The 24,767-nt window shown below is 46.3% G+C and overlaps 1 protein-coding gene across 4 annotated transcripts; it reads right to left on the bottom strand.

Annotated features, from left to right (window-relative positions):
* Positions 1-104: 104 nt before the first annotated feature.
* LOC110481048 (solute carrier family 22 member 4) lies at positions 105-24,292 on the bottom strand. 4 transcript variants are annotated; one of them, XM_085591204.1, is made up of 10 exons: positions 23,821-24,259; positions 17,704-17,807; positions 16,054-16,208; positions 12,314-12,437; positions 10,277-10,403; positions 8,262-8,362; positions 7,064-7,278; positions 6,231-6,413; positions 3,734-3,869; positions 105-2,544 (listed from the first exon to the last, which is right to left on the bottom strand). In XM_085591204.1, the coding sequence occupies exons 1-10, from the start codon at positions 24,211-24,213 to the stop codon at positions 2,469-2,471; spliced, it is 1,614 nt and encodes a 537-aa protein (XP_085447330.1). In that variant the 5' UTR covers positions 24,214-24,259; the 3' UTR covers positions 105-2,468. The 4 variants fall into 4 exon arrangements, with proteins under 4 accessions (XP_085447330.1, XP_021405144.3, XP_085447333.1 ...); XM_021549469.3 differs by having other exon boundaries at positions 12,314-12,485; positions 23,821-24,258; XM_085591207.1 differs by lacking the exon at positions 23,821-24,259 and adding an exon at positions 19,331-23,802 and having other exon boundaries at positions 12,314-12,485.
* Between the last annotated feature and the right edge of the window lie 475 nt (positions 24,293-24,767).

Below are 24,767 nucleotides of genomic sequence, written 5' to 3' on the forward strand. Positions count from 1 at the left end.
ATCCACGCTAAATACTTTTTCTTATTTATTTATTTAAAATTCTTGGCACCAAGTGTTTATGTTCGGAGACCTGCTCTTCAAATAGAATCCACACAGGACAAAGGTTGAAACAATGTCAGTGCACATTTTTATTGCAATGAAAACAGAGGGCGATGACTGACAATTACTACAATTTCATATAATTATTAGCAGACCCAGCAAGTCAGCTGAGGCCAAGGTTGCACAGAGAGACCCCAGTAAAGGTGACAGAGGTTACAGATGAGGCACAGGGTGATGACCCCGTCAGTGAGAACAATCCAGCTGGGGCTTCCCTCATTTCCACTATGCTCAGACTCCATAAGGCCTTGTAACAACATCACATAATTTTAATAAAGACATTCCACTCCCCTGAAAGATTATTAAATCTGCTGCAAAAAATACTATGTGATGCTAGCTTGAGATCAATAGTTTAAGTAAGAAAAATGAGACTGGTTATAACATGGTATTTTAAATACACTGTACTTTTTCTTATTTAAAAAAGGAAAAACAGGTTTTAAGATACTGAAAGGCTCAAGAGTACAAAAATATTTACCTTTTAGAAATACCCAAGCCTACAATCGCATAAAATAAGTCTCAAAATAACAATCTTCATAAAAATATGGCCACCTATATAAAACTCAAGTCCTCAAACCTGTCCTATGCTGATAAAAAGGCTCTCTTGAGAAATTTAGTTGCATCTAAACAATACTTCTTTAGATTAACTCTGTAAAAGTAAAAGCAAGATTAAATACTGCTGTTATTCGAGAAATTGACTGAGAAGGGATGAGAAGATCAGGAGTCACAGGTTCCCTTATGCCATGTTACATTTATGGCAAAAGCATAATTGCAGGAAATTAAAAATAGTATTTCAACTCCCAAAAGCAGCTTGAGTTAATTGCACAAGTTCCTTGCAGTTGTTATAAAGCTTTATATTTGTGCTTGAACTTCAGGGAGAGCCACATTCTTGTGCCAAGAGCCAGCACAAGACAATCTACCCTGAACTCAGGCATTAGAGATGAGACACTGTGCTTTTGTTAGCCCTTATAGAAGGTGAATCAGGGCTAATTGTTATTTATAGAGGATAAAAATCAGTCTATCAGGTCTGATAGACTATAAGTGACCAATAAGTGCACATACAGCCAATAAATACAAAAACAAGAGGAATTACACTCTTCAGACAATGTAGTGTTCCTAAAACAGTAGTAGCACAACTCTGAGTTCTACGTTATCTTCATCCAATCTAGCTTTGCTGAACTCAAAAAAACCCAAAAAAACCCAAAACATACATAATCTGTAGGATTTGAAAAACAAAACAGTGGTTTTGTTGGTGTTTGGGGTTTCTTTTAATATAAAAACCTCTGTGGTCTCAAATTAGTCCTTTTGAATTTTTAATAGCCGCAGGTGACCATATCCAGTACAGAAAATCAGATTTTTGTGAGCATCTAATTGTCTTTAAGTTTGTAAATCTTATAAAAGTTTTGTGAATGCTTTTGAAACTGCAGTGAGGGTTCTCTGAAGGTGCAGAACAAAGTGGTATATATTCAAAGGAGAAATTAAATACTTTGGGAAAAAGAAAAAACAACACCCCAAGAGAGCTAAAAAACAGCTTATGCTCATATACCACGAAAAACCTGAAAGCTATAATGCATGGAAGGTTGGGATAGGATCATGGACTTGCTACAGCTGACTCTTCTGTTCAAACTGGGTGTGACCCACCAGAAAGTCAGCAAATTATAGTCCTTACTCAGTGCTCAAGATTTTTTCCCTTCCCCAAAGCCACTGAAGATTCACAAAGCTGAGGGTTCTGGGTGGGCTCAGGCTTTATGAAAGAGCAGCAGCTTTTACAGGAACAGGGGGATCCCAGGTCCTGGGAGAAGCAAGTGACATCTAAAGCCACTCTGAGGGTAAGTTTAAAACCCATGTCCTTACAGGGAAGTCTGTCTGCTCTGCTACAAATGAATTTTGACTCCACTTAGTCTATGGGCTTTGGCCACAGATTTCAAAGGAGGCCAGGATCTTTCTTTCTTTCTGGTTTTGAAAGGCAGACACCCAGCTCTCCTTCCTCCAGTCAACACACGAAGTGAGAAAAAACACCAGCATTAGGTTTGCTATTTTTTTCCCCTTTCAGCAGCTTTTATTGAGTACCTGGCTGCCTGGAGTCACTGCAGCATTATTTCTAAGGCTCACTTCCAGCTTACTCCTTGAGACAAACCCTGTTTCTCAACAGGGGCTGTGTCTGCTGACAAAGGCCAGGGACCAGGACACAGTGACAGACCAACAGTCCTACAGGAGCAGACAGCACTGGTCGGTGTACTACATAATTTGGGGACAGCAGCACAGGGGATGACAACTATGGTGCTGTTGGGTTTTGTTCATTTTCCTCTGGCTGGCAAATGCGTTTTGAGATGATTTTGTTCTTCTTTCAGCCCCTCTGAGAGGTGTGTCTTTCTTCACAAAGGTGTTATCAGACTTTTAGGACTCTCCTTGGAACTCCTAATGCCAGTGGTTTGTTGCTCATTTCTGAAACTGAAAGCAAGTAAAAGACTGAGAATGTTTTCCAGGGTGTCATCAGACACTTCCCTCTCCTACAAACACCACTACAATAACAAGGTTACACTGCTAATATAAACATGAGATGAAATACAACATTCTCTACAGTGTGCCTTGCTGGATGGCAGCAGCAGTGCAGCAAACACTTGGAAACTGAACATCATTCAGCAACTATAATTCAGTTACTTCAGGCTGTTGATCCAAGAAATCTCCGAGGGGAATCTGGTTCGAGTCTAAGATTTCTAGCTATAGTTTGTCAACTGCAAAGCTGAAAAGCCACGTGTGAGACATGTAAGAAGTCCCTAATTGTGATAAAGAGAAAAATGTCCTTTCTCTAGGAACCTGGCCTAGGAATTTTTCTTATTCTGAAAGCATAATGAAAGATCCTTATACTGACCAGGAATTAGATGCAGGGAATTCTAGCTTTTTCAAGCTATTATTGCTTACAAGGGCAAATTTTGTTCCAGTACCAGTTCTCACTGAGCTGAATGGTGGCTATGCAGCTGCTCTTTGGTTAATTCAGGCTGCTCTAAGAATTTTTCTCACACTGTAGTGGATGTGCATAGATTTGAACAGAAATGTTTGCTCAGGGTACCCTAAATAGCAATGTTGGTGGGACAAGAGAACTGTCATTGCTTACAGGTAAATCACATAAACCAGAGGAAAAGCTGTCCTGGCCTGTCTCTGGCTGCCCAGGAAGAGGCTAGAATGTTGAAATCCTGCATTTAATTTAGAAATTTAGAATAGTACCTGAAGACCTTACACTGGAAGAATGAAGGGTGTCATAATATAATATAATCCTACTAAATAAATAATAAAACAATCCTACTAAATAAATAATTTAAGGGAATAGTTTAAATAAGGAGTTTAGGAGAGTAAATGATATAAAAGGATGGAAAATGTCTGGACATCTGAAGCAACAATCTCAAGTGCTGTGAAGTCAGCCTTGCTTTGCCAGCACACATCAACTCTCAGATTTAGACATTCTGGAGAAATGGTATGATGTCATTGTCCATCAAATTAACAACCTGAAAGAAAACAATCTGAAGGGCACTTTGAGAGCTTTGAAGTTTTGCAGTGGACCTGAAGAAACATGTTTCCTGATTGTGAAAAGAACTGTGTTCTAAACTCCTGTGAAGTGTGGGATGAAGGAAAGCTGCCTTACCATTTCACCTTCAGCATCTGCTCAAAGCTCTCGGGCAGTGGATTGCCAAAGCTCTCCGGGAGAAACAGGGTCAGGATCCCAATCAGCACAGTCAGGCTTCCCATCAGGATGTATGGCAGGAATCTGTCATAGGCACCTGGCAGAACACACAACATTCCAACAGTACTTCATGTCCACAATTACCAAACTCACACGTAAAGTTTATATTCCAGACACTGCTGTAATGCAGAATTAATTGGAATAATTAGCTGAAAGATTAATCCATATCAAAGGTGAATCCAAAGCTGGATTACATCTATTACCTGCCAGCAAAGGGACTTTTCAATTCTTAAAGCTTCAACATGTGCTCTTGGATGGCCACAACCTAACATAATTCCATGCCAACCCCCACATTTGTGTAGCAGCTAAAAGTTTGGATAATTTTTTTTATTTGTTTGGCGTTTTTTATTTGTGGTTTTTTTAATGTTTTCAACTGGGATAATCAACATCTTTGCAAGGCAATAGCTCTCGCCTTCAGTACCACACTATCATCAAGAACCAAATACTCTGTTAAATAATACAATATGAGGGAATAAAATTGCTTGTAAGCAGTGAAGCACTAATCACTGCCTGGGATCATGGATCTTGCTGGGCTGATGCAAAAGAAGGGAAGAGACTAAGTCAGCTATACAGGTCAGTTACAGACTAACAGCTCATTAGTAGGAAAATGCTTTAAAGCCTTCCTTACTGCAAAGGGAGACAGCATCAGGCTTCCCGAGACACACATGAGGCTCTGACCTTAGCCTATTCAGAAAATTGTTTTGGACTTGAAGGCAGCAGCCTCTGCCAGCAGCCTCAAGCTGGCACACAGCTCTTTAGGCAGGATGCAAAATCCTCAAGTCACAACAGCACAGCAATGAAAAGGTCTTTCAGAAAAGGGATTAGCTAGGAGTTAAAGTATTGAAGATAGAGAAAGTACCAAACTGGACTTGACAGCTTTATTTTATAGCTGGGATGCTTTATAACGTATGGAATAAACTCAGATTAAAGAGAGGACCTGTGGGTATATCTCATAGAGCTGAAGTTTGTGATCTGATCTCCTCTGTATTTTTGAGCTGGATGAACTGCAAGGTCCTAATTTAGCTGTAGAAATAGCAGCAGCTGACAAGTTTCTCATCAAACCTCTTAAAGTTTTAGAAACTATTTTGATATCTGGAACAAGATTTTTTGAAGACTGAGCCTGTGGATACCTGGGAGAAAAAAAAACCACAAATCCACAAAAAACAATCAGTAAAAATGTTATTTTGTCTATATTTCTCTCTTAGTGTTCCAATGGAGACTGAAGACCTTAAGGAGAGTCACAGTCCTGCTTACCCTTTTACTTCACATTTGCAAATACCTAAGACAAGATATTTTCACCATTTTTAGTACAATGTGTTCCAGTTACACTGGAATGCAGAGGTGAGTCAACACTGGTTAGTTACAGATAGTCAGCTCTTCTCCACTTTCCTGGCATGGAGAATCAGCACTAACCCCTCAGCAGTACACCAGCAATGTTTTGTCAAAGCCAGCAAGGTCAAGCTCATGTTGTATGAAAGATCTCAGCAGGAAGCAACACTCATTAGGGGCAGAGAGAGCTGACATAGGGCCAGTGATGGCAGAAGGAAATAAATCATGTGTGAATGGAAGAAAGAGGAGATTGAGCACCCCAGACTGAACTTAGACCCCTAACCTCTATCACTCTTTTCTGTCTGCAGCATGAGGAACATGTATTTTACGTATTAAACAAAAAAAAAAAAAAAACAACACCAAACCAAACAAAAAAATATTTGTCAGTTAATATATGCACAGCACTCAAACTGTGATGGCATTGAGTGTCAAGAAAAGCCTATGAGGAAATTAATAATACTGCTTACAGAAATATTGAGCAATAAGAAAAATGAATGAATGCTGAGATGACTGGCTTAGAAACTTAAAACAAAACAAAAAAAACCCATTTCAAGTAAACACACTTTCATGCCACTTAACCTGTATGTTTTCCCTTTATTACTTTAGAGAGCACAAATCCTGGGAATGTCTGGAATCCCACCTGCAACATACCCATCTCAGGATGCCCAGGAACAGTACCATGCAATGAATTTCCTACTGCTACATTTCCTTACCTGCAAGACCACTTCTTGTCACACTCTCATGGGAAACTAACTGGCATCCCGAGATGTGATTATCATTTCAGCCACTCTGCTTGCAGAGTTCATAAACATCATCATTGTATTGTGCAGCTCTAACCCACTTCAGGGATACCTGAATGGTCCCTAAAGGAATGAAGTGCCTGATCCTTCTGTGAAGCCCAGGGAGCTCCACTTAATTTCTACCATATGTGACAGTGAACTCACACCCAGGCTGAAAGAAAGAACTGAAAAGACAAGTGAAGGGACTTAAGGCTGAGCCTGCACTGCAGGAGCTCAGATAATTTCTCTGGGCAGTTGTGTGGGGCAAGGCACAAAGAAGGAGATCTCACCCAGGTAAACGAAGTAAGGAGCAATGATGCTGCCCAGCCTGGAGGCCGTGGAAGTCGCTCCCACTGCCATGTTCCGCACCAGCGTTGGGTACAGCTCCACATTGTAGACATAAAGCATTGAAAATGCAGCTGTGATGCCAAACTTCCCAAGCATCACCAGTCCAACAGAGAGGACATTGAGTTCTGGAGGAGAAAAAATAAAATCAAGGTGAATAAACAACAGCTTGTGATTATTACCTGTATTACTTCTACATCCAAAAGACTGTATTGCTGCGTCTTTCCAAAAGGTCATGAGTTTGGTGCTTTGGGTTTTTTTAATTATACAAAATATTAATCTCATCCCCAGATGACTTCAAAATCCCCACTAAGCATAATGTAGACGCTCAGGTTATTTTGTATTTTTCAGATTTCTTCAAGCAAAACAGCATTATTGAAATGGAACAAAAGTCTGGATTACACAGCAATAAACTACAAGCTTGAACCCACCCCTTTTTCACAAAATCCTGTGGAGATTTACACACAGTGGAATCCAGATGCAGGTTATTGTAGCCTGGAAGCACAGCCAGATAAATCACAGTACACTTTCAGCTTTCATTTTAGAAGTTGGTTCCCCCTGAACTATATAAAGCTCAGTAATTTGACACAATAAATGAGAGTTGAGTGTGACTCAGCATATACAAATGCAAAAAAAAAAAACCACCTAAGGCTGCAAGGGATCAGCATAAACTTGACCTCAAATTCTAAATTTTCCAGTAATTTTGCAGAACTATTACACAGTACCATAACATATTTTGAATGTTTCATATTCTTAAGTCACATATTTAATTTTGTACCTGCAGGAACCAGCTGAATGAAGAGTACAACACTTCCCCCTAAAAACAAGGTGCCAGATACGGAGTAGCGCCGTGGGAGGGAACGGAGGAGAAGCCAGGCGATCACATACGCTGGAACTTCAATAACAGCTGAGAGGAAACAGTTGACGTAGGCATTTCCATGCCAGTCTGGAGTGCTGAGGGACAGGCCAAAGTAACCAACTGATGTGAAAAACCTGAGAAAAGCAATAAAAACAAATTATTCCCGAAAGAACAGTCTCTGAACGCCTCCAGTGTTGCCTCAGATGTTGTTACAAAAATAGGATATTGCAAAGCACTGACATAGGCATTGTGGCTTAAAAAAGTCTCAGTGGCAACCCCCTCTTTCTAATTCTGTCATCTCATTCAGTGATCATATCCACAGCAGCTTGAAGACATCTCAGATTTCTTTGTCCTTCCTGCATACACTACACCAAGTAAAAAGCTTTGTGGAAGTTGTTCACAAAGTCTTATCCCTGCAATAGATTCAAAAACACAATGAAACTCTTGCAAGCTTCCCAGGCCAACTACATTCCTACTTGTAGCTAGTGTCAGATCTCCCACCCTCAGCAGTTGTGTTATATCTTATTTAATCTTCACAGAGAGCTGGATGTTCAGGTTTCAGATCTCAGGAGTGCCTTACCAAATGTGCTAGCCAATTCCTTTCTGCTGGAGTGAATATGGACAGAAAAGAGTTCTGGTTTGTCTATATGGCATTATTGGGTCCTCATTTCTTGTGGCTGCCCAGGCAGGGACCAAGATCTCACTGAGATGGGCAAAGTACAGAACAGAACAAAAATGCTGGCCATGGGTCTGACTCTTGTTATGTTACTGAGTTGCTGCCTTTGCTTCAAGAAGAACATTTCTCTTCAAATAGAGATTACAGAGATGGGGAGCATTAAAAAAAAAAAAAAAAAGCAATGTACTTAAATGTACTTAAGAATACAGAAGTTATTACATTTAGTTTTGTAACTATTTTACATCTGAGTCAAGGCTACTGTCTCCATATTCTTGTGCATTAATGCAGTGTGGGTGTGAGGACACTGAGGGCCATGTACCAGCCAAGGACCAATGGAGCTGGGCTCTGAGGCTCAGACTTATTATCTAAACCTGTGGCATGTGCCCTCAAATCAGAAACTGTTCTATTGCCTGGGTACTTTAGGAATACACATTTCCTTACCACAAAAGTAATGACATAATAGTAATAGTTGCAATGTTTCGGGTTCGAAATAGGTCCAGAAGGATAGCCTTCTGCTGCTGCTGAGGCTTCGAATCCTGCATCTGAAGGAAAAAGGAAAACAAAACCAAAAAAATTCCCACACACCTAAGAGCATAACAACCTCTGCTACCCACAGTCCAGGAGTTAACGAAGTTATGGCTATCAGGGGATAAGTGGTCAGCCCAAGGGCTGCTTCTGCACCGGGGAGCACAGTCCTTAGGTGGAGCTTGTCTTTGCACCCAGCTGTACTCATGGGAGCTTCCACTGCACCACAAAGACTAATGAGAAAGGAGTATCAGCTGACCAGACAGATGAGCTAAGATTTCCTTAAGGATCTCACACAGTACTTCCAGAAGTAACCTCAGTACCAGAGGCATTTTCCTGTCCTTTCTCTGCACTGTCCATTCAACTCTCTTAAACCTTCATAAGGTTTGTGAAATGAATGTAGGAAATCAGCCAGTTTTGCTGCCTGCCAGCACCCTGACAGAGGAACAGATGAGAAAGGTTGGTGAGACCAGGGCACATCATAGGAGCATCCACCACCTCAGACTGGAGATGGAGGGTCTAGTTTGAGGCTTGAAGCAGGAATCTTCTGAGTGGCATTAGAGTGCCTTTCTGCCTGCACACTTTGCCTTTGCCAGGGCAAAGCCAGAACCTGTGGCCAGGCTTCCCCCAGGCCCAAAGAACAAGTCACCCTGCTTCTCCCTACAGGACTATCCAGGAGATGCCCTTTCCTAGGAATAGATGATGGTTTCCAAGGAGTGTCATTCTATTAATGTTTGAAAAATACTTCCAACATAGACTTAGCATGCACACATCTTCCTCAGGCTTTTCTGTACAGATAATTTGGCACACAAAGTTCCATGAAGCAGGTGAGTTCGGTTTAAGAAAATATGCAGGAATGAGCAATCCAAAAAAGTCATCCCTAGTTTGAAAGACATCTGAGGCCTGGCTGTGAAGTAAGGGAAGTGGTTTTCCATGGCTGGTGTAGAATGAGCTTCCCATAATTGGAGCACACACTTTAATTCGCACTAAAACTTCCACTTGGGAAGAGATCTTCAGCCAAAATGTAAGTGTGACAGTCAAGCGACAGATCCTGCCCAGGGGAGGGGTAACTCGAAGTGTCCTGCAGACACTGCAGAGGAGCACATGGTGTTTTCATTTCTGCTCTCTCAGGAGACACAAAAAGCAGGTGGCAGTATAAGGCAGTAGAGGAAGATCCAGCCTAAGACACACAGTCGTTGCTGACACAGGAAGGAGTCCTTGCACAAGAAAAATGTGCCTCTGTGAGGAGCTCCAGTGAGGGCAGAGCCAGTAGAGGGGGAGATGAGCACAGGAACCAGCCATCCCACAGTGGCTGTGCTGCTCCCTGGCTTGCTGGGCTGCCAGCTTTGCACTAGACTTTCTTCTTTTAACCATTAGATACGAAATACAGAAAAACCACAGTTTTGAAGAAGAGCTTGATGTTCTTCATTGTCTTCACTCACATCATGGTTTTCAAGTCCCCGTGTAGCACTCAGGTGCTTTGGCTGGTTTGGGCAACTTGAGGAGTCCCTCGGGCTCCAGGCAGACCCAGCTCATGTGGATGCTGATTCAGGGTCCCCCACACAGCCCCCTGCAAAGGGCTCTTGCTAACTGCAAACTGCTAAAAATGCACCAAACTGAAATGGGCACATACAGTTCTCCTTGGGTCTTTGCAGCGCCCAAAGGATGAAACAATCTGGGTCACCCTTGCTTTGAAAACCACAATAAACCGCTGCTGAGGAAGAGAATTTTACTGTGAAAAGCAAACAAATAAAGCCTCCCTCTGGGTTCTTACTTTGATCTCGCTAACCCAGCACTTACCGCAGGCCAGCAGCCACTGCCAGCCCAGGAGCTGCTGTGCAAACCAGCTCTTTGCTGGCATTTCCCAAAAAGTCAACCAGCCAAACAGGGAAGTGCCAGCAAGGTAAAGTACCAGGATGTATGGAACATACCTCTGCAGTATCGAAAAGCACAGCTGGGGCTGGAATGCCATTCATTTTTGCAGCCTTTTGGATAATAGCTTCTGCCTCCTTGTATCTTCCCTGGGAGATCAGCCACCGAGGAGACTCAGGAATGATCCTGTAACAAGTTTTAGAATAAATGATGCAATGTTTTCCCAAAAGTAACAAGTTATAAATAACATTTATCGTGCCTAGGAGTTACACTCGGCTCTCACAGATTGCTTGCAGCAGGAGACAGCCCTGCACAGAAGCATGTGGGCAGTGTAACTCAAATATATGGGACCTATTGCCATGCTAAAGTAGGTGCTTTGTCCTTAGTGGCTGTTTTTTAAGGAATAATTAATGTCCACCAGATGTCACCAGATAGACAGAAAGGATGGGGGTAGCTTAGCCAGTGTGAATCAAAAATATTCTTAGGAAGCTGCACACAATGTGTAAATGCTTTAAATATGCACAGCGTGTATTGAAAGGTTCTGTGTCACAGGAATCTTATATACAAACCTCACCATGTTACCACAGCTCTGAGGCAGATTCTCCCGGGCAGAGGGCAGGGGCAGCGTCCCCTTGCAGAGTTGATGACATTTTCTAATCAATTACAGGCACATGTTGAATGACTTAACACCAAACACAGGACAGAAAATGTCAACTTTCCTTAACTAAATCCTTTGGTCTTAACAGATGCTATCTTGCTCTCTTTAGCCAGCAGCACTTTTTCCTCTCTTTGGAAAAAAGCAGGTCAGGCACTCCTTTTCTGATGAGCCCTAAAGACTGACTCAAAGCCAGGTCAATAATTACAAACATCAGATGATTTATATCTGATCACTAATCACTAATGGGACTTTCTGTAAGATGAGCTGCCTCCACTGCTCTTCTTACTGGGAAAGCTGAGGATCTTGAGACTGCAGAGATAATGCAGGGAATCTTCTGGAGAATTTGGAAGGGAAATGAGTAAAAGAGCAAGAACTGTACAGAGCAGAGGGATGTGCAAGTCACATGGTCCATGGAAGCAGTGGGTCCACATGCCAAAATGCCAGCTGACACCAACCTGCCTTGGCAGAGCTTTGCCAGGGCACCTTGATCCCCATCTACCCCCACATAGGTCCCAGACAAAGTGTCTCGAAGGAAGTTTTTGGCATTTTTAAATGTAAGCTTTTAAAAGGCTTGGCAATTCCCAGCCCATAGGTTTCAAAGCAGGACTCTGAAGCCACCCTTGGGGACAAATTTCCTGTGCCTCACAGTGCCTGTTGTACAGGAGACATCTGAGAGGCTCCCACCCAGAACCAGCCTCCCCAGAGAGCAGCTGCTTGGTGCAGAGGGAAATGCTGCTGTGATGAAGGAATTTGAAACACTTCAAGTGAAATAAGAAAATGGACATTTAAACAGAATCAGACTGTCTTTAAAATCCAATGACAGCAGAGGTGGAGCTGAAAACCATTTTAAAGGTTTGGTTTGAAGACTGAGATTAAAAAAAAAACCTAACCAACAAATCACCAGCAGATAATTCTAACAAGACTGGGACATGCAGGAGGTGTTTTAGACTATAGAAGAGTGTGTCTAAATCACTCAACTGTTATTAGGATGCTAATTGCTCACTTACAGATACAACTTTTTCAAGATAGCAAAAAGAAAGGAGTTCCCTGAATAATATGAAAGAACTCTTTTGTTGTGAATTATTAAGAGTGTGAGTGATACCTTGCTTTTCCTTTCCTATTTTCAAACACCTGTCCCTTCAGAAAACAGCAGACGCCCAAGGCAGCAACCAGATAGGCCTATCTGCCCTTCTCAGTGCTTCTGTCCAGCTAAAAAGAGCAGGGCTTCAAGTACACAGCACCAACGAGGCTCTCTAGGTAGTTACTCGACTTAAAATTGGCAAGAAAAACCCCAAACAAAAAAATGCCCCCTCAAGGCAAAGCCTTCTCACATGGTGAATAGAAAAGAGCCCCTCCTGCCTGACCCTCTGCCATTACCCAGCACAAAGAGCATCGGGCGGGAGGAGGGGTGGGAAGCGTGGGCTCGGCATGGACTCACCACCAGAGCGGGATGCAGAACAGCCCCGGGACAGTGAGCGCCAGCAGCAGCATCCGCCAGTCTCTGATGAAGTAAGCAAACAGTGGCAGCAACATGTAGCCAATTGCAAAAAATATGCAAACTCCTAATGTAGAGAATAGAATACGAACTGATTTGCCAAGAATTTCTGTGCCTGTTTAAAACAAGGGAGGTTGGATTAGCATTTTAACTCTTTGTTTTCAAGCATGGCTAAAAATACTTTATTGCATTTACAAACAAAAAAAAATTAAGCTAAACAATCTTAGAAAAGAGCAGCACAGCACAGACACGCCTGTACAGAAAAGCTGCTGGGAGTATTGGGAACCTTCAGATAAAGAAGCTACTTCTGTTTGCTTTGATTAATGCACTGGCAGACACAGATAAGGACAGGCACGGGGGATGGCTGGCAGGATCCCAGGAGCCTTCCTCATATGCTCCCCTAGGACACATCCTGCTCCCCCACGTAACCCATCCGGATTTCAGATGCAATTCACTGCTGGGCACTTCTGAAAGAGCAAAGGTCTGAGCACAGCAGACTGGCATGGGATGGAAGGATGTGAATTTACAGTAAGGTGAGGTGGAAACAAATTTCCCACCTATTTTTGGGAACAAAAGAAAGGTCGGAATGTTGGATCAGTATATCAGGGGCTGAAGGACAGAACCAGAGAAGATGCCATCCTCTAGTAATGTAATTGTTCCAGTAGCCAGGCAGCAGTCAGGGAAAGCATCCTACAGCCATTGCACCATGCAGCAACCTAATATCCAGTAATGAAAACTGAGACAGTTCTAAGCTTTCCACAGCACCTAAATTGTTTCACAATTAAACACCCAGCCACTGCTTAATAGAATCCAGTGAAGCCCTCAGGGCCACCTCACTTCTCCTTGAGGTCTCAGCCCCTGGTCTGCAGAGCTCTCCTTCACATCAGGAGCACTGCAAGGGCCGTAAGTGCCACAGTTTGATCTGGACTCAATTAAAACACAAAGGACACTGAGCAAACTGAAGGTCACAAAGTGTGGAGAGTGTACTTGGGTTCTGTATCATGGCAAGAACTCCAACATTTATAATTGCAGAGAAGATGGAAAAAAATACCCAAGACTGGAAAACCCTCCTATTTGATAGTTACATGAATTCTCATTTCAGAAACCTGGAGTAACAATAAAGTCACAGTAAAAAAAAGTGAAAACAAGAATTTGCTGGGCTAAAATGAGTGTGTGGGGATACATGTTACCATCTTCCTCTTGACTTGCTCTTGTTTAGAGGGGCTTTCTTGAGAGAGGTCTGATACCTGAAACATTGGTTTGAGCCTGTTAAATGTTACATTATAATTTGTGTCAATTCAAAGACAGTATGAGATGACATCTCTCCTGCCTTTCCTCTTCCCTCACTCTTGTAGCCTTGGAGTAACAGTTCTTGGACAATACCAACATGCCTTCACAAACCTCTGTAGTGTTTTACAGTCCCAGAACCTGAACACAACAGTTCTGAGCACATAGAACAACTGAGACCTAAAGCTAAGAGAGAAATTTCACAGCATGTGGCTCAAAAAACCCTAACATTGACTACAGAAGTTCACCAACAGCTCAGGGGCAACTATTTCCATGAAGGTGGGCAATAGTGCAAAGGGCAGCATGAGCCTGGGTGATAAGGATGCTGAAACAGGGTCTGAGCTACACAAGGGGAGGCAACAGAGGTTTGGATGTTGAGAGTTTGAGTGACAAGAGAAATCTGCACTAAACTTGGAAAAAAACTCACTGTACTTGGGGATGGAGGGTGCCAGGGCTGCAGCACAGCCAGGGTCAACGGGGCATTTAGAGGTGCAGGTGTCACTGCTCCTCTCCCAAGCACAAGTCTGCCCTGCCTGCTCTTGATGAAACAAGGCGAGAATCTCCAGCACATCCTGGAAGCAAGATGGGTTTTCTTAAGGAGTTGCTTTTCTTTTTATGGGTATTCTCCTATTGAGTGTCTCTATCATGTGCAGCTTCCTGGAAGCTCCTGGGTTTGCCTTGCCACAGGCAGAATTCCCAGTGCTTATGGGGAACATGCTGGCTGTGGAGTGTAGGGTGGGAAGGACCACCCTCTGTAAGTACCTCCCTCCTTGCCCATGACAGTCAGCTGATGGCTCACTTAAATGGGGAAGCGAAGGTCTGAGTTAGTTCAGATTAACCCTGCCCTTAGAACCAGCCTCCAGGCTGCTGGGGAATGGCCAGCACCGCTGGCAAGCGCCCCAGGAATCTGTCTCTGCTCCCTGGGAGCCATCATTGCTGTGGCAACTTTACAGAGAGGATGGCAGAAGAGACAGCACAATGGGGCAAGGGGAGCAAACAACAGCTAACCCATTAAACAAGCCTAATGAAACTGGGGTAAACCCAGTCTCCTCTCTCAACAGAAGGACCATTTGCCCAGTGGGGTGTTTCTGGCCCTCCCTTCCAGCTCTGCTTCTGCTGAGCCCAATCCACATCCAGCTGTGCCCCACATTCCCAGGGGAGCTGGCAGCTGAATTCCTGCCTGAACCTGCACCTCTGTGCTACACAACACCCTTGTGTTTCCACAAGGATTTTCAGCTTTACCCAGTGCTGTACCCCCCAGCCTTCCCATGGCAGGCATTGGCTCCTGCTCCATCAGCTCCACACAAGAATTAAACTGCCAGGACAGTGGGAGCAGTGGCAATTGTGACAGCAATGGCAGGAACAGTTACAATGGTGATGACAACAAGGCATCTCCTTGCTGACAGCCTGCCCTTAATCCTCCCTGTGCCACAGGCAGCAGCAGTAACTCGTGGCTGCTTGGGGACACAGTGCTGCATCCTCTTCATAGCACTGACTTCATATTATGCTCTTCTGAACTATTTTTTCTCCTCATGTTAAACCTCACGGGGTAGGAAAGACCAGCATTAACTAGTAATGTACAATTTTAATCTAGCTCCCATTATGATCTACAAATTCTAATGTTGAAACCAGGGGTTTATAAATGGCCATAAATATATATCTGTACAGACATTAAAGACAGAAAATCCCGTTTCCCTCCTGAGACCTGTATCACTCATCCCCATAATTTGCCCATGGAGTTGCCTTTCCTGAAACCCCCATGTCCAGTGGGAGCCTCGGTGGGGTCCCCTTCCCCATGGGGTCCCTTGTTCCCTGCAGGGTCCCCAGGCAGCAACTGCAGCCATGCAGCTGCTGGGTCATTCTTCCTATGCTCCCCATAAAAAGGAAAGCAAACCTTATCTCCCAGAACTTAGGACATTATCACTGATCCCAACACTGAGAGCAATGACTTTATGGCTAATGGGACTTTGGCACCAGCCAGCTCCTCTGCTCTGGTCCCCTGACACTCACTGAGACTGGGAATTGCTGGGCTGCTCCACTTTGCACTCAGGTGTGCACTGACCTCCCTGCAAAGGGTGCAGAGGGAGGCAGGGATGAACCCAAATGCCTTCTGTATCTCAGATCTGCTGCTAAACCCTGAACACTGCATTGTATGTCTTCTCCAAAGGGGAATTAAATGCATGTTTATTTAGACTCTTCCTGCTCTCTTTTTTTTTCTCTAAACCTACAGAAAGTATGGGCTTGAAGAATCACAGAGAAAAAAAAAATCATACTGGCTTAAAGTAGGAATTTTACCAGTGTAGATTTACCACTGTCTAATTAATGATCCAGGTTCAGAGGGGAAAAAGTAACAGTACATTAAGTAAACATTTAATCTAATGCAAATACATTCATACCCAAAATGAAGGCCACCACGTAGTTAGATATCTGTCCCATCCCCACAATGAGAAAGAGCACTGTGAACATCTCCCAGCTGGTGGAAAAGATCTGCAGGAAGCTGAAGCCAGTCTGAACAGCCATTGTCAAAAAAAGGATATTCTTCCTGCCAAACCTTTGGTAAAGAAAAATATTATTATTGAAACAGCATGTATTTTTGGTGGGGGCTATGTAAGAGGGCACAAGGGATAACAAATATCCAATCTCAAGTTATGCATCTTAGCACAAACTGAAGTTCTGTTCATCTTAAAGAATTTTATTATTTTCATATGCACTAAAAAATATTAACATTTCCAAGACCCATGAGACAAACAGAGAAGAAAAGTTATGACCAGACACTTCAGAAAGCCACTAGACAGAGATTAAGGAGACTAGGCAAAAGTACAACAGGGAGACACAAGCAGACTGCAAGCTACACACCTGAAAGTGAGGAAATTATGGATTTCAGGATACTGGAATCCATAATTACGTGGCATGTTGTCCTGGAGAGGCAGGACAAGCTCAGTGCAGGTTTTCACACCTGTGGGCACAGATGCTGCACGGGCTGCATCACCTGCTGCCTGCAGCAACCCTTCACTTGGAAAGCTTCTGTAGCAGGCATGGGGAAATTGCTTTGGGACAGGCTCAGATCATAACCCTTTACTGCCAAAACCCCCAAATAATCCAAGGAAGCTCCTGTGGGAAGGCATGAGCCAGGCTCTCAGTGGCTGTGCTGCCATCAGGGCACACACACTTCCTCAAATGCTCCCACTGGGGAATGGCACCACTGGGATTTAGTGATTATCTCATCTCCCTTTCAAACAGTAACACCAACTGACTTCTGCACTGGGGCAGGAGTCAGGCGATTAAATTCAGATCACATGGAATTTAATGCTGGAGGCTTTGGGATTAAGACTCCCAGTGAGTTTTGAAACCCCTCCACTAAGCACCCAGAGAACACTGCTACCTTATGACATCCTCATTCCCAGACAGCAGTCAGAGCAGGATCAGAGATGCCACCAAAGGGTATGGATGCAGAGATTTGCACAGGGAATGTATATTCTGCATTCAAATTGTAAGGCCAAAACCTCAACACTACTGAGATATCAAATGCCTGCAATGACTTTTTACATTTATATCTACTGAGATGCTATGATAATTGCTATCATTTTCAGGTTATCTTTTCTTCTTCCTCTCATATGTCCTTGCTCTGTTTTCACCAAAACATCTCTCCTATGCAGAGATTCTACTCAAAGGGCAAGTTTCTGTCTTGCAGCTCTAACAAGGGATTATCAGTTAATGTGCAACAAAACTCAGCATCTTTTAAACTGCTAAAAAGGCTGGATAAAGAAACAAATGGGAAGCAGGTTGTGAAGGGAATCACATCAATCTGCAAAGCAGCCACAAGGGCTCCATGTGGAGATCAGTCCCTGGGCTCTGAAGTGCCCAAGAGAGAGAAATCCTTCACCTGGGGTAGTCCAGGATGGGATTTTTGAGGAAGCCAGGCCAGTTACCTAATTTTGTTCAGAACTCAGAGTACTGGACATTTCACTCCTTTTATGTGAAACAAATGCCTTACAATCTCTTAAAACAAAAGCCCCAGGTCTGCTGTGCTCTGCCCATGGCATTACCTGTCTGAGAGCTGCCCCGAGACGAAGGAGCCGATGAGGACCCCCACAAAGAAGAGGGAGGTGGTCAGGGGGGTTTTCCAGTCGTCCTCACACACCAGGTTCCACTGCAAGAGAAAGTCCTGTACTCAGACACAGCCCCAGTGCTTGCTGAGCCTCGTCCAGCAGAGGGGCTGCTGGCTGGAGACACAGACATTTCCATGCAATGGAATTCTGTTTCCCCATATCCACACTTCCACCCACCACTGGCACTGTTTTATTGGTCAAGGTCACTGTTGGAACACCCTGCTTAAAGCACAAGAAAAAGAAGGGAAAGTGACTGCCTCCCCTGGCAGCTCCATGAGGCCAAAACAGCAGCAGCAGTCTGACACAGCTCCATTGCCTCTGAAGAGGATGAGCAGCCAGCAATGCCAAACCTGATGGGAGCCCATGTGTGCAGCTCAGGGGCTGTCCTGGATCTGTTTCCAGTACAATCCTCCCATCATGTACCCACCAGACCCCTGGACCTGGCTCTCCATGGTCCAAGATGCTTCCATCAGTGAAACAGAACAGTGGAGAAGGGTAAAGAACCATCCCAGCTAAGGACAGCTCCCAGTTTACCTCTGCCAGCACAAAACCTGCTGCAGCTCTGTAACTTCTGGGGCTGACAAAACATATATAAGATGATGCACAGAATGAAATCTGTTCCACCCCACAACCTGCACCACTGACGTGCCACCCATCACTCACAGCCTCGTGACTGCAGCTGGCTGTGGCTACAGACTTAGGACAGGAGCCAATGTGGAAACTTCCCCCTTAAACTACTCATAACCTCAGACAAGGTTTAAAAAAAAAACCAAAAACTGCATCATGAGCTTCTGTCCACCGAAGTTACAGCTGAGGATGTCTCTGCCAAGGCTTGCTCCCTTCCTGGTGACTAATCTCTGGTTAAGGCATGCCTGCCAGGAGTACTTAGGGAGAGGCTTCAAACATGTCACTCTCAGATCAGATAATTCTACCACAATTGTAAGCTAGTTAGATCACAGATTAAAGTATGGCATAATTGTAATAATTAGCCATGCTATCAGAGAGTAGGGCCATCATCTGCACCCTTTGCTTGGAGAATGGATGGGCCAAGCACAGGCAAAGGCTTGGTGATGGAGCAGAAACCTGCCACCAGAGCTGCTTAGGCTCCTCACTCAACTGCAGGCAACCAGGAGCAACTCTTGTGTTACAGAGGCACCCAGGCACTGTCTGATGGCACCACAAACCTTGCCAAAAACAAAGCACAGGTGGACTGGTGGATGAGGTTCACAGCTGCTGCAGAACAGGCAGGCAAACCCCAAAACAAGGGGGATGGTGGTGTGGTTTGATGCAGTTTGCTTTGGACTACAATTTAGGAAAGAGATGCAATTAATGCCTATTTTCAGACAGAACAGAAGTGTGCTGCCAGCAGAGGGGAGTCAAGCACCTCTGTCCTTTGCCCAGCCTGCGAAGTTATACCAGTTACATGACAAAAAAAGAAGCTGAGGTTAAATACACAGCCCACGCCTCTTCCTGAGGAACACACTTCTTCAATGCAGGAACAAGAAGACTTGCAAGACTAAAATGTACCTCCAAAACTCAAATCTGATTAGGAACAAAAAGAAACCTGTGGCAGAATTTTCTGTAAGGTATTTTCTTGTCCCTGCTGAGAAGGGCAAGACGGTGAAGTGTGGGTCTGTCTGGGCATACACCTGCACTTATCCACACTGTGTTTTGAGAAGGTGGAGGTTAGCATGTGGATCAGTGGGGCTCTGGTACATTCAAGGATGCTAGTTGTGAGAAATAGAGGCAGGGATCTGCTTCACCTGTGAAAGAAAATAGATTTCTGTAAAGAAAGTCAGTACAAATCAAGTCAAGCATTCAAAACAAAGCAAAATTCATCTATAAAAGACGTAGCATTCAAAGTACACTGCAGATGTCTTTCACCACATCCTGCTGCACCTTCCTTGCCCCAACTCAGGGAAAGCTGCTGAGAGACAGCATGGCAGAATCTGCAGCTCATACAAACTACTGTTAATTACCTGGGTACTGAGCACCTTGGTCTGGCGCCACCAGCACAGCTCCTGCTCCTGAACCTTCAGACTTGAGTTGCTCAAGGTTAAGGATCAGTGTTTTTAAAATGCCCCATGGTGCCAAAGGCACTTTGGCTGTAAAATAGACTCAGCTAAATAATAACTTGCCCATGAAACTGCATTACCTCCTTGGTGCCAAATGCCTCCTATCCAGGTGTTGGCTCCACTCTTTCCCATGACATACTGCATACCCAGCAAAAATTCACTGTACAGGGCCAAGTCTTTCAGATTTGGGGGGATGTGTAAACAGCACACAGCAGCTTGGCTGTCCAAAGAGGGGTTACTGTTTACAGAACTCACTGCATTTGACCAGAAAACACACAAACACATCAAATCCTTCTGCTTTAAGTATACCTGAAGCTGCTGAGTGAACAATCCACCTGTTTTAGCTCCAATAGCACATGGTACCTGAGCAATTCAGCCCTACCCTAGAGCTACACCTCATCTCCCAAATTCCAGCCTCCCATCCCCACAGGCACTCACTCTGAGGCTCGTGCACAGCGGTCAACCACGTATCAACACGGTGAGGTTTCAGCAGTGCTTCAGTGTAAAGGGAAAAGTGAAATGTAGCTTGTCTGCCCCTTTCCTTGGAGGCTGCATCCATCACAGACAGCACCAAGCACACCATGGCTACAGGAGCTACAGCCCAGCCACAGCAAAATTGCCTACAGCTAGGACTTCCAAAATGTCTCTACTGGGCTAATTATACATTAACCAGAAAATAAGTAATTCTGTAATGTCCCTAGCAAAGCAAACTGGGGAGCAAAGTTCATGTAAGATTCCAGGCAAGGCCTCTGAATGCTAGGAATAGGAGCTGCTCAAGAATGCTGTAATTAAACCACTTTATTCCCATCAAATCCCTACAACCCTTCCTGACAAGCTCCCAGCTACTGGAAGAGCCAATGCTGCTGGTAGGAACACTACAGATGGACAAGCTTTCTGAAAAACTGAAATTGCTGGAGAAGGTGCCTTGACTGCCCAAAGTGCCCCCCCTACCAATCAGAAATCACTAATTAACCCCCTGAGTACAGCCCATTCACATCAGAGGAGAAAACACTAGTGGAACCTTGTGTAAATGGGTGGGGCTGCAAATCAGGGAAAATCTGAACTTGCTTCCAAGAGTAAAGCTGACGATGAATAACTCAAGAAGTGTTAATTATTCACAGATGGCCCCATCCTGCTCCCTGGGTACCAGGTCCAGCAATGAGACCAGCTCTGCTCACTGCACACGTGACAAGCACAAGCACCTCCATGCCTGAGCACAGGGTGGGCCTCCAGGGCTGGGCAGGGCTGCTCTCCACTGATGGAACAAACCATAACAGAATAGAAAAGATCTTCAGATGCCTTCAAACCACAGAAATTCCTGTCCAGTCTCTTGCCTCTGCCAGTCCCAAAAGCTTCTGGTTTCTGCCTTCACTAACATCAGGGCCAGGGCTGGGACAGGGACAGAGCAGGATGACACAGGTGACAGACCAGCAGCTCCAGCAAAACCTCTGGAATTTGCCCTTTGCAGGAGCCTCAAAGTGGTGTCTGGGGTACATGCCATGCCCCATCAGTGGAAAGCAGCTCAGCGTGTCCCCAGGAAGCAGTGCTGGGTGACAGCCTGGCTCAAGGGAACTAGCTGAATCCTAAAGCTTACTCTGAAGGGCAAAATTGATGTTTGTCCTTGAGACTCTAGTTCATGTTTGAGCTGAACTTTATTATCTAGAAGTAAAAAAAAAAAAAGTGGATTAAATTCCAGAAAAGACTACTAATGTAACAAACCCCAGGAGCCTGCCAATAGGAAAAGGAATCCCTGCAGCCATTCCTCTCAGCGAAGGGATCACTCTTGATCCCACAATGACACACATTTCCACTTGCTCACCATTACTCTTACAGCCCCTTTCTTACATCATCCTGGCCCAAAGATCATCTGTGGACACATTCACCTTTCTCCATAATCTCCATTTTAACACCATAAAAATGACTCAGTCTGGGATTCTCTGCTCCCAGGGTTTATTTAGCATGTCCTCACTGACCAAGTAACACGGGTGCTGAGCTGGCATCTCCCACTTCCCTTCAAGCAACACTAATAACTGGATTAAATGCAACTCAACGAATCAAATGAAGTCTCTGGTACTTAATCCTCTATAATCAAGTTCTCTTCTTCAGTTGAGTTCTGAAGCTGTTTCTTCACTGAGCTTTTCTGATGGCATGTCCTGGCTTGTCTTTCCTAATACAGAGAAAAATGTTGGGTACAAAAATAAGCATCTCAAATTTGTCTAAACTGCCTCTTTCCAGCATTTAATCAGTGCCTGTTTTCCTTCTTTTGAAACCAAATTCTGCATTTTTTCCAAATGTCCATAAAAATTTTGAAACAAAACAAGTGTCCTTCTTTTCCATCTGGCTTACAGATGGGAACCTGGCACTTAGTTTCCATCTCTGAATGTGCTGTTGCCTCTCTGGCACACCCCAGGCCCCATGGCAAAGCCCACAGCTATGTCCATCCAAACAATGCACAGAATGCTCTTGTTTGGCATCTTCCAACATAAATTATCTACTGTTTATTAAGTAGAATCACATTTCTCCTCTTTTTGCTCCATTTACTGCCTCTCCCAGAGCACGCACTGACTCTAAAACAGAGATGACAAGTTCATAGACACACCAGGATAAACTGACCTCCCTCTGGCAGTGAGAGTGGCATTGTCTATGCCAGTGGTGGCCATCAGGCACCTGCCATGCAGCTGTGGGTTATGTGGGCAGCAGCTGTGCCAGCCGGGCATGTGGGCAGCAAGGCTGCTGCTTCATTTTGCCCATGGCCAGGAGCAGGGCAAGCTTCCCATGAACCCCTGCCTTGACCTGATCCTGTGAGGGATCGCCAATGACTGAGTACGAGTGCCAGCCCAAACGGCGAGTGTCACACGTGTCCGCTCCCTTTGAGCAGGTGACAGGAGGCTGACACCTCCTGCCCTCATCCTGCCAGCCTGGCGTGTGGCTGAGCCTGTGTCTGCACAGCTCCAGCACAGACCCTCCTCCCGTGTCCTCAGGGCACAGACTCCTCGCCTCAGCACCAGAACCTTTCCTGGCTGTGCCATCCTTCGATGGTTTTTTGGTGGCAGATGCTGCTGCTGGGTCCCAGCACTCGTGAGGAGGGTTCCCCACCCATTCCCTCTCACGCATGAGGAGGTGGCCCTGGGCTACCTGGGGCACGCTGGGCTGAAGGACCGCGGAGCCTGCCGGCTGCCAGGCCTGGCACGAGGGTGAGCTGGTATTCCCGGAAACCCCTTACACAACGAAGATCAGCAACAGCACGGCCGCAGCTTCAGAGGAAGCACTTTCCTTCCCTAACTGAGCTCCACACTCCGTGCCGGCGTTACGGAACAGCACGGCTCTGCCACCACAGCACGGCACGGCCAGAAGAGCCAAACAGGCGCTTACATTGCCCGGCACCGCTGGCGTTGCCCCATGACACCGTGCAGATGATGCAGAGCCTTACACACCGAGCGGACAGGCGGGCCAGGCTCCCGCAGAGAGCCCACGGCACCTGCGTCCCACCGATCCCAGCGCCGGCGGCCACGGAAGCCACCGGCACTCCAGGGCGCGGGGCCAGCGGGGTCCACTCTGCTCCAGCCCCGGACAGGCTGGGTGCGCGGTTGGATATGGGTATCCGCACGTATCCATGTCCCCATTCAACGCTGCGCTGAGAACGAGCAATTCCATGACACAGAAAATTTACCGGAATGGTAGCGCGCGGCAGGAGGAAACTACCGGGTTTCAGTTTTCAGCCTCTGTTCCCCCCACCACAGAAACCTCTCTCAGAGTAAACCAGCTGTCAAACACAGCTGGAATGGCGAGGGCGCGCAGCTCCTTCGTCAACCTTTACCTCTGGCATCCCTCCCGCTCCTCGCAGCATCGTGCCCACGCGGACCCCTTCCCACAGACCCTTCACCCGAAGGTTCCTGCTCCCTGTCCGCCTCCCCCGGACAGAATGACAGGCCCCGGCCCCAGCACGGCCCGGGGCAGGGGTGTCACCGCGGCCGCGCACCTCGGTGACGATGGTGGAGCGATAGACATCGCGGCTGTACTCCCAGCCGTCCAGGCACGGCTCCAGCTCCAGCGCCTCCAGCTCCACGTCGGAGCCGGGTCGCAGCCCCAGCGCCGAGAAGTTGGCGAGCGCGGCCAGGCGGTAGCGGCGGCAGCGGCTCGGCACCTCCTGCCCGCCCCGCAGCTCCAGCGGGATGCTGGCGTTGCGCCACTCGCCGCTCAGGTTGGCCCCGCGGGGCACGGCGCACCGGTGCTCGGGCGTGCCGGCCAGGAACACGACCGACATCCCGTTGAAGCCATTGGGAATGATGCTGGCGCTGAGCAGAAAGAAGACGAGGCGCTGGAAGCGGCCCCATTCGCCCAGGAAGGCGGTGGCCGCGTCGTAGTCGCGCATGGCGAGCGCGGCGCTCCGCGGCTCTCCCCCGGAGCCCCGCGCTCCGCGGGGGCGGTGCGGGCGGCTCCGCCCCGGCCCGGCCCCGCGGGGCGGCGCTCCGGGCCCGGGGGGCTCGGCCGGCCCCGGGCTCTGCCGATCCCGCCTCCGCGGCATCCCCGGAGCCTTCCCCGGGCACCGCTTCTGCCCCGCCGCCGGCTCCGGAGCTTTCCTTAGGAGGCGTGTCCAGTTTTTTTCCGTTTATTTGCCTGGGCAGCCGCAGCCGGAGCGGACCGGGCGGTGTCGGTACCGGCACGGCGGGAGTGGGCGGCTGTCTCGGTGTGAGACAGCAGCTGACGGTGTGTGGTCAGCGCCTGGTGGGAGCGCGGCGATGGGTCCGCCGCCCCCAGCCTTCCCCGAGCCCTGAATGCCCCCCTTCGGGGACCCAAAACAGGCCATCCCCTGTATTGCTGCTGCAAGATGGAGGCACAGCATCGCAGCATCCCGCGGGACCGGAGCGCAGCCGGTTATCACGAGAACGGCTGATGGACAGGGAGCCGGAACAGCGAGCTGGGAGC

Source organism: Lonchura striata, chromosome 13, assembly GCF_050655825.1.
Source record: "Lonchura striata isolate lonStrDom1 chromosome 13, ASM5065582v1, whole genome shotgun sequence".
Taxonomy (NCBI): Eukaryota; Metazoa; Chordata; class Aves; order Passeriformes; family Estrildidae; genus Lonchura; species Lonchura striata.